Consider the following 9,958-nt stretch of genomic DNA (forward strand, 5'->3'; position numbering starts at 1 on the left):
TTTTTTTTTTTTTTTTTTTTTTGAGACGGAGTCTCGCTCTGCTGCCCAGGCTGGAGTGCAGTGGCCGGATCTCAGCTCACTGCAAGCTCCGCCTCCCGAGTTCACGCCATTCTCCTGCCTCAGCCTCCCGAGTAGCTGGGACCGCAGGTGCCCGCCACCTCGCCTGGCTAGTTTTTTTGTATTTTTTAGTAGAGACGGGATTTCACCCGGCTAGCCAGGATGGTCTCAATCTCCTGACCTCGTGATCTGCCCATCTCGGCCTCCCAAAGTGCTGGGATTACAGGCTTGAGCCACCGTGCCCGGCCTATTTCTTTAAACCATTACATGCCTCTTGGGAAACTAGTTATGCTCAGAAACAAGTGTCTAAAGAATTCAAGGGATGTTCCTGCCTTGGCCTCCCAAAGTGCTGGGATTACAGGCATGAGCCACTGCATCCAGCCAAGATAATGCATTTTAAATAATAATGTACTTTCACTATTTTATTTTTTTTAAGTTTATTGAAAGCATGAGATGTTCTGAATGATACGTCATTTTCAGCCAGGCGCAGTGACTCATGCCTGTAATCCTAACACTTTGGGAGGCCAAGGTGGGCAGATTGCTTGAGACCAACCTGGCCAACATGGTGAAAGAGCATCTCTACGAAAACTATAAAACGTAGCCGGGCGTATTTGCACACACCTGTAGTCCCAGCTTCTTGGGTGACTGAAGCACGAGAATCACTTGAACCCAGGAGGCAGAGGCTGCAGTGAACTGAGTGAGCCACTGCTCTCCAGCCTGGGCAACAGAGCCGAGACTCTGTCTCTCAAATAAATACATGAGTTAATACTTTCACACACCTAGCTGGTGCAGGATTAGGACCTAAACCAAGCCTACTCCAGAGGCAGTACTTTTTTTTTTTTTTTTTTTTTTTTTTTGAGACGGAGTTTTGCTCTTGTTGCCCAGGCCGGAGTGCAGTGGCACGATCTCGGCTCATTGCAATGTCCACCTCGCGGGTTCAAGTGATTCGCCTGCCTCAGCCTCCCAAATAGCTAGGATTACAGGCATGCACCACCACGCCCTGCTAATTTTGTATCTTTAGTAGAGACAGGGTTTCACCATATTGGTCAGGCTGGTCTTGACTCCTGACTTCAGGTGATCTGCCTGGCTCGGCCTCCCGAAGTGTTGAGATTACAGTTGTGAGCCACGGCACCCGGCCCAGAGGCAGTACTTTCAATCTCACCCTAGTCTACTCCGTATTTATCATTCAGTTCTAACAAATTGAGTCCTAACATCCAAAGCTTTCACCACTACAGGTTGATGTCACTTACCCTCCAAACTCATTTCCTCACATCACTTGGGAAAGTATTTAAAGACAGATTTTTTTAAAAAAAGGCCTGGCACAGTGGCTTACGCCTGTAATCCCAGCACTTTGGGAGGCCAAGTTGGGTGCATCACAAAGTCAGGAGTTCAAGACCAGCCTGGCCAACATAGTGAAACTCCGTCTTTACTAAAAATACAAAAAAATTAGCCAGGTGTGGTAGCGGGTGCCTGTAATCCCTGCTACTCAGGAGGCTAAGGCGGTGAATAACTTGAATCTGGGAGGCAGAGGTTGCAGTGAGCCGAGATCACGCCACTGCACTCCAGCCCAGGCGACAGTGCGAGACTTCGTCTCCAAAAAAAAAAAAAAAAAAAAAAAGGCAGTAAAGCATAGTGGCCATGGGCATGGAGTCTGAAGACAGCTCTCGGGTTGGAAACTGGCTCCTCCTCCACTGGCTAGTTATGTAACTTGGCTCAGTTTCCTCCATTGTAAAATGGGGATACTGGTGCCAGCCTCCCAAGAATCATGAAGATGCAATGAATGCATGTATATAAAGTTCTTTGAACAGCCCTGGCAGAGTAAGCCCATACTTTGCTGCTGCTCCTAACCCAGGTACCTCCACCAGCATGCATAAGTGTCCCTAGGGAGCACAGTGAAATGCAGGTGCTCAGGCCCTGCCCCAGACTCTTAAGATGTTTATATTAAACTTCTGCTTAACTGTGATGAGAATGTAGCATATATAAACATATATGAATTATATTTGAAATTAAGGAATGATTTTTAAAATGTTAAACTTCTTATCAATTGTTGACTGGAAACTAGAATCTTTACACATTTTGGTTTTGTACTAAAGCATTAAAAGTATTTCTTACTTCATTCCAAAGGAAAATTGAGCTGTTTTCTCTCTACTCTGTCAGTGACCTCAACACTTCTGACACTAGATATAAGGGGGCTGTTCCCCTTCACACTGAGCAGCTCTCTAGCAGACACTAGCTGGGTGTCCTCTCCTTGAATTCTGATGCTGTCCACCTGAAGTCAGATCCCACAAGTTAAGGACTCCAGCCCCCAAGACTGCCCCCATTTCAAATGCCAATTGCAAGCCCCAGCTTATGACTTTGTTCTTCTGACCAATTGGCTATAAACTAAGGGTTCCCATGACCCCCTTTTTAGACTCAGTTAATTTGCTAGAGAGGATCATAGAACTCAGGGAACCACTACTTACATGTATTGGTTTAATAAAGGATATAGCTGGGCACAGTGGTGTGCATCTGTGATCCCAGCTACTCAAGAGGCTGAGTGGGGGGACTCCTTGAGCCGGGAGTTCAAGGCTTAGCCTGGACAACATAGCGAAACCCCCATCTCTAAAAAATAAAGACCAGATGCATGAGGCGCAGGGTATGTGGAAAATGGCATGGAGCTACACTCTGAGTGTACCACCCTCCAAGCACCTCAGCAATCTGGAAGCTCCCCAAACCCTATTCTGGGGTTTTACGAAGGCTTCATTACACAGGCATGATTGATGGCATAATTGGCCACTGGTGAGCAATTGAACTTTAGCCCCTCTCCTCTTCTTGGAGGTTGTAGGGAGGCTATCTAGGAGCACCCACAGCCACTGGTCATCTCATTAGCATATAAGAAACCTAACATTTGAGATTACAAGGGTTTTAGGAGCTGTGTGCCAGGAACCAAGGGCAGAGACAAAATATGTACTTATGTCACAATGTCATTGTCTTATATTTACTATAGCAGTATACATAAAAAGCATAGAAGATTGGTCGTGCACAGTGGCTCATGCCTGTAATCCCAGCACTTTGGGAAGCTGAGGCAGGTGGATCACAAGGTCGGGAGTTGAAGACCAGCCTAGCCAGGATGGTGAAACCTGTCTTTACTAAAACTACAATAGGCCGGGCGCGGTGGCTCACGCCTATATTCCCAGCACTTTGGGAGGCCAAGGCGGGCGGATCACGAGGTCAGGAGATCGAGACCATCCTGGCTAACACGGTGAAACCCCATCTCTACTAAAAATACAAAAAATTAGCCGGGCGTGGTGGCAGGCGCCTGTAGTCCCAGCAACTCAGGAGGCTGAGGCAGGAGAACGGCGTGAACCCGGGAGGCAGAGCTTGCAGTGAGCCGAGATTGTGCCACTGCACTCCAGCCTGGGTGACAGAGCGAGACTCCCTCTCAAAAAAAAAAATAATAATAACAATACAAAAATTAGCCAGGCGTGGTGGCAGGCACCTGTAAACCCAGCTACTTGGGAGGCTGAGGCAGAGAATTGCTTGAACCAGGGAGGCAGAGGCTGCAGTGAGCCAAAATCGGGCCACTGCACTCCAGCCTGGGTAACAGAGCAAGACTCCATCTAAGAAAAAAAAAAAAACAGCATAGGATTGTCATATATAGGAGTGACATTTAGCTTTTACCTTTTTTTATAGGAAATATACATTTATAATTGATTCCAGGTGATAGTGCTACAAATGATTTGTATTGACAGGTGCTATTAACAAGATTTTACAACTGTTCCAATCCAGCAAAATTAACCTCAAAAGCAGGGAATATGCCTCTAGTAACCACTCACTGCATCTGGCCCAGGAAACCAGCAGGAAGAGATGTCTCATCCCAGGGAAAAAAAATAAAGGCGTAGGGTTGCAGAAATATGTACCAACTATAGGCCAAGCGCTAGGTTAGCTGCATATACATAATTTCATTAATCTTGCATTACAGTGGTAGGCATGCCCATTTCACAGATGTCTTTAGGCTTCCACTTCCTAATAAGCAACTTGCCCAATCTGTAATCAGCAGATATAAAAATCTAGAGTATTTGCCTAGTCTGTATGTTTCACTCCAAGTTTCAACAAATCTTTCTTACAGGTGGCCAGGTGCAGTGGCTCACACTTGTAATCCCAGCTACTCGGGAGGCTGAGGCTCAAGAACCACTTGACCAGCTAGGCTTCAGCCCAGGAGGTGAAGGTTGCAGTGAGCTGAGATCACACCACTGCACTCCAGCCTGGGTGACAAAGCGAGACTCTGTCTCAAATAAATAAATAAATAGACCATGTGCGGTGGCTCACACCTGTAATCCCAGCACTTTGGGAGGCCAAGGTGGGCAGATCCCCTGAGATTGGGAGTTCAAGACCAGCCTGACCAACATGGAGAAATCCCGTCTCTACTAAAAATACAAAATGAGCAAGGTGTGGTGGTGCATGCCTGTAATCCCAGCTAATCAGGAGGCTGAGACAGGAGAATCACTTGAACCCAGGAGGCGGAGGTTGCGGTGAGCCAAGATCATGCCACTGCACTCCAGCCTGGGCAACAAGAGCGAAACTCCGTCAAGATCAGATCATTCTTTGACAAGCAGGATTTAGGTGTAGATAATGCTACTACAGCCAGGGAACCAAGTCCCTTCTTTCAGCTCAGTATCAAATAAGCACAAGGAGACAGTATCCAGCTTCCAAAAACTTTATTGGCAAATATGCTCTATAAAAGAATGATCAATCCTGTTGCTTCTAAGTCAGTGGAATGAAGAGCTGTGTCCAGGGACACACCACGCCGTACTGAAGGAGACTGCTGCTATGTCCACCTCTTATTCATAGACCCAGTCATGAGCACAAGACTTGTAGTCAACCAGTTCTTCAGGCTTAAACCATAGGCTGATTTCTTTTTCAGCACTTTTTACTGAGTCACTGCCATGAATGATGTTCCTAAGAAAGAAAACAATTACTAGTTGCCATGTTTTAAAGTGCAAAAGTCTGTTTAATGGGTACCACAACGGATAGCCACTCCAGACTTTTTCAGCCATATTGCCACTTGAAGCAGCAGACCAATTTATACCCCCAAAGCATTTCCTTTTAAAAGCAGCTATACAACTGTAAAGGTGCTTGATTCAAAACATTCCTTGTTTCAACTGTAGTACGCTTCCAAGTCTGGACTCCCCATCAAAAAAGTGCTTGTACCCCAAGATTGCTGATGACATAAAACACTCCTCAAATTTTGGAAAATACAGTAATATTCAAACCCACTCCAGATCAACATCCCAACTAGATATGATGCATGCGTCATCATAGGCCAGCTCTGCTGCATTTTCTTATAACACTGATTTGCAAAGCCCAACCATGACATAACACTGCTTATTAATAACAATCCCTTTATTCCACTTGAACCTCACAAGTTTGCAAAGGTTTTGAACAGATTGTGTAGAGGTGAGGGAAATCAAAAGGTTAAATGACACACCCGTGGACAAAGTACTCATGGATATGGCTAGAACGCTTCCCTTCTCCACACCTAGCATTTTCTGCTGTGCTACACAGGAACTACCACATACGGCTCCCTTGTTGTCTTGCTTAAAATTAAGTAACCTAGGGAAGAAGCTATGTGTGAAAACTGTTTTGTTTTGTTTTGTTTTTTGAGACAGAGTTTCGCTCTTGTTGCCCAGGCTGGAGTGCAGTGGCGAGATCTTAGCTCAATGTAGCTTCCACCTCCCGGGTTCAAGGAATTCTTCACCTCAGCCTCCCGAGTAGCTAGGATTACAGGCATGCACCACCATGCCTGCCTAATTTTTTATTTGTAGTAGAGACGGGGTTCATGTTGGCCAGGCTCCAGGCTGGTCTCAAACTCCTGACCTCAGGTCATACACCCGCCTCGGCCTCCCAAAGTGCTGGGATTACAGGCGTAAGTGTGGCCTGAAAGCTTTTATACAATGATAATCACCACCTAATTTAAGAGTTTGGGCCAGGCATGGCCTGAGCTTTTATAGAATGATATACCCAGCCTGAAAGTTTTTATACAATGATAATCACCAACTAATTTAAAAAGTTCAGGCCAAGTGCGGTGGCTCATGTCTGTAATCCCAGCACCTTGGGAGGCCAAGACAGGCAGATCACCTGAGGTCAGGAGTTCAAAACTAGCCTGACCAACGTGGTGAAACCCTGTCTCTACTAAAAATACAAAAATTAGCTGGGTGTGGTGGCATGCACCTGTAATCCCAGCTATTTGGGAGGTTGAGGCAGGAGGATCACCTGAACCTGGGAGGTGGAGGTTGCAGTGAGCTGAGATGATACCACTGCACTCCAGCCTGGGCGACAGAGGGAGAGTCCGTCTCAAGAAAAAAAAAGAAAAAAAAAAAATTCACAGATTCTTCTGAAAGTAGGATGCACCTGATGTCTGCTTTAAATGGTGTTGCATAAAAGTCATCCACCCTCCCGTCCCCAGACTTACCTGCCAACCTGAATGCAGAAGTCCCCACGAATGGTGCCTGGCTTAGAATCTGCTGGATTGGTCTCCCCAAGCATCACTCGGCCTGTCTTCACCACGTTCAGCCCCTCCCAGACCTCAGAAGTGTGAAAATGGATTTATAATCAGATCTGCCACTCAGGACAAGTAGTGTCTAACATTTACTCCTACCTGACAGGACACATCAATGAGACCAACCAGTGACATGATTATCAGCTAACCCCAGCAGACAGTAGGGGCCTACCTAAAAACTCCATTCCAAACGTATTGCTAGGATTCAAAGAAAGGTCTGCCCAACTTGGGGACTTCCCAGTTTAGCTGAGACAGAGATAAACAATGTTGAAGAATCCTTACGCGGCCATCAACACAGAAAAACTAGTTAAGAAAGGAGAAAGTGGCCAGTCTGGAATAGGATTAGTGGGAAGGGCATCCCAGAAGACTGCTAGAATAGGGAAAAGACAGACTAACATGCTAGGGTAAGGATTCCAGGGAAGAGCAGAAGAAGAAAAAGGGGAACAGGAAATAGGTCTACTTCCTCAACAATTTCACTGCCTCCCTATTTTACTCTCTCCTATTCTTTCCACTCCCAATTGGACATTAGCACTATCCAGAAGAAACTGCTTCTAGTATAGGATTTGAGAACTTCTTAAATACTTACATTTGAATTTTTCATGAGAAAATAGGAAAAAGTTTTTTAATCTAGGAAACATTAAGGTCTAGAACACTTGTCAAACAAGAAATTTAGTACTCTTTTTTTTTTTTTTGAGATGGAGTCTTGCTGTCGCCCAGGCTGGAGTGCAGTGGCGATCTCGGCTCACTGCAACCTCTGCCTCCCAGGTTCAAGTGATTCTCCTGCCTCAGCCTCCTGAGTAACTGGCCTCCTAACTGGGATTAACTCCTGGCCTCAGGTGATCCACCCACCTCAGCCTCTCAAAGTGCTGGGATTACAGGGATGAGCCACGGAGCCTGGCCCGGAAATTTACCACTTTTGTAGGCGGTGAGATTCTATTTAACCCTCGAGAAATTTACCTGAAAACGTCCTTCCCTTATCTTTTTTTTTTTCCTTTGTTGAGACAGAGTCTCGCTCTGTTGCCCAGGCTGGAGTGCAGTGGCACAATCTCAGCTCACTGCAACCTCCGCCTCCCCGGTTCAAGCAATTCTCCTGCCTCAGCCTCCCGAGTAGCTGAGACTACAGCCATGCACCACCACACCCAGCTAACGTCCTTCCCATTTCTAAGGTCTGATTTGCTTTCTCCTCCCAAGCTTCTAGTTGCTCAGTTAAGTAACTTCAGCAGGTTCCATTCATAAAATAATTTAGCTGAGGGAGATGTCTAAAAAAGAACACTGAGCACTTATTCCCCATTTTCCCTCATTCCCCACAACCACTCACCATGGCCACAACTGGCCCCGAGTTCATGTACTTCACCAGCCCGGGGAAGAACGGGCGGTCTTTCAGGTCAACATAGTGCTGCTTCAGGTGTTCCTCAGAGGCCTGGCATTGGAGAGGACGCGCCAGTTAGGAGCTAAGCTGGAAAGACTCCATCCCATCCTCTGAACCTCCCATTACCAAGTCCAGTTTTATATTCTAGCCCACGTTCATAAGCGGTGTGTGCAAATATATATATACTCACACACATAAATATTTTTTAAATCCCATCCAAACCATGAAACTAATGTCATTTTAACAGAAAGACTGTTCTTTTTTGCTGTGTTGTTTTGGTTTGTTTTAGGAGACAGGGTCTCACTCTCATCACCCCGGCAGGAATGCAGTGGCACATTCATGGCTCACTGCAGCCTCAACTTCCAGGGCTCAAGTGATTTTCCCATCGCAGCCTCCCAAATAGCTGGAACTACATAGGCCCTCAACCATGCCCAGTTAATTTTTCTTTTTCTTTTTCTTTTTTTGTAGAGACAGGGGCTTGCTATGTGGCTCAGGCTGATCTCCAACTCCTGGGCTCCACCCACCTCGGCCTCCTAAATTGCTGGGATTAGAGGCGTGAGCCCCGCGCCTGGCCAAGACTGTTCTAATTGTAAAGACACCCTCATACTGTCAATGACATTAGGGGTTTTGTAATCCTAAGAAGTAGGTGGTTTGAAGATCTACATTTAGGGAATTAAATTTTGGCTGCAACTGAAGTACATATGTCAGGTCATATGCCAGGCAGAGGTCACATTAAACTCCCCTGGGCTACTCACAATGTCCTTTTAAATATTTCAGATGGTAACTGAGAACATTCTCTTCACCGATGAGCCTGGTTGAATTTCAGTACTTAGATACGTATCCCTAAGTGTAGGGATTCAGATCTGTGCCCCAAATTTAATGTGGAAAATATAGTTCCTACCCTATGCTAAAGGAGGAGCACCGCACTGGAACTCGGAGTTTCAGAGTAAAGCAAAGGACATTCTAAGTCCCCATTCCGTGCCTAGGTGGACCCGCGTGGGCAGGCGCAGGGGGTCTAGGACACGGGTTTTCTCCGCTCCCTGCTGCCTCCCTGCTCCGCTCCCTGCTGCGGCCGGTGGGCAGGTGGCGGCCCGCGGGAAGGAAGCCAGACACGGCGGGCGAGTCACGCTACCCGCGCTTCACCTTCCCAAGGGCGTCCGTCCCCACCGCCCCGGGAAATGGTCGGCGGGCCAGAGCCGCCGTGGGCGGGGGCAGACGGCAAAGGGATTCTCGCGGCCGCGAAATGGACTCGGAAAGGAGACGCCGACAAACCGCCGCCGAGAGGGAAAAACACCCGCGAGCCGGCTGCAGCGGGGGAAGGGGAGACCGGGGCGAGTTACCCGGAGGAACTTCATGGCCACGAGGCGGAACCCCTTCTGCTCAAAGCGCTTGATGATCTCGCCCACCAGGCCGCGCTGCACGCCGTCCGGCTTGATGGCGATGAAGGTGCGCTCGAGGTTGGCCATGGTCCTGCGAGGCGAGAGGTGCGGTCAGGGTCCGGGCGGAGGCCACGTGGGCGCCGCCGGGCCCGCCTCCCCCACCACGCGCGGCCGCGGGGACACGTGGCTTCCCGGGTGCTTCCGCCCCGCTCAGGGCCGGCGTCACTCTGCGGAGTCCGAAGGCCCGCGGGGCGCAAGCAGCAAAGGAATCTCCCGCTCCAACCCCGCGCGAGACCTGCGGGAAATCGGGGGGCGTCCACAGACCGGTCCCACCTGCGGCCGCGCAAGCGGAAGAGGGAGCCGGAGGAGACGCCAAGGGATGCGCCCCACCGCCTTACCGGGAAGCTGGAGGGGCCGGGTGGCGGCGCTGCGCTGCGAAAACAGAGAGCTGGAGCGACCACCACACCCGGGAGCCGGCAGCGGAGGAGGGGCGCGGGGTGGAGCGCGGCGTGGCCACACCCCGGAGGACCTAGCCGCTCAACCCGCAGGAACGCCCCACCCGGCCGGACGCGGCCAGAGAACGCTGTCCTCGCCCAGCCGGGGCGCGCCCTCGCC

General features: G+C 48.7%; 1 protein-coding gene across 2 annotated transcripts; it reads right to left on the reverse strand.

Annotated features, from left to right (window-relative positions):
* Nucleotides 1–4,737: 4,737 nt before the first annotated feature.
* NME2 (NME/NM23 nucleoside diphosphate kinase 2) lies at nucleotides 4,738–9,958 on the reverse strand. 2 transcript variants are annotated; one of them, XM_023204515.2, is made up of 5 exons: nucleotides 9,742–9,958; nucleotides 9,305–9,434; nucleotides 7,914–8,015; nucleotides 6,509–6,621; nucleotides 4,738–4,995 (listed from the first exon to the last, which is right to left on the reverse strand). In XM_023204515.2, exons 2-5 carry the CDS (start codon nucleotides 9,428–9,430, stop codon nucleotides 4,878–4,880), a joined length of 459 nt encoding a protein of 152 aa, XP_023060283.1. In that variant the 5' UTR covers nucleotides 9,431–9,434; nucleotides 9,742–9,958; the 3' UTR covers nucleotides 4,738–4,877. The 2 variants fall into 2 exon arrangements, with proteins under 2 accessions (XP_023060283.1, XP_023060284.1); XM_023204516.2 differs by lacking the exon at nucleotides 9,742–9,958 and adding an exon at nucleotides 9,639–9,662.

This window comes from Piliocolobus tephrosceles, chromosome 16 (assembly GCF_002776525.5).
Source record: "Piliocolobus tephrosceles isolate RC106 chromosome 16, ASM277652v3, whole genome shotgun sequence".
Classification (NCBI taxonomy): Eukaryota; Metazoa; Chordata; class Mammalia; order Primates; family Cercopithecidae; genus Piliocolobus; species Piliocolobus tephrosceles.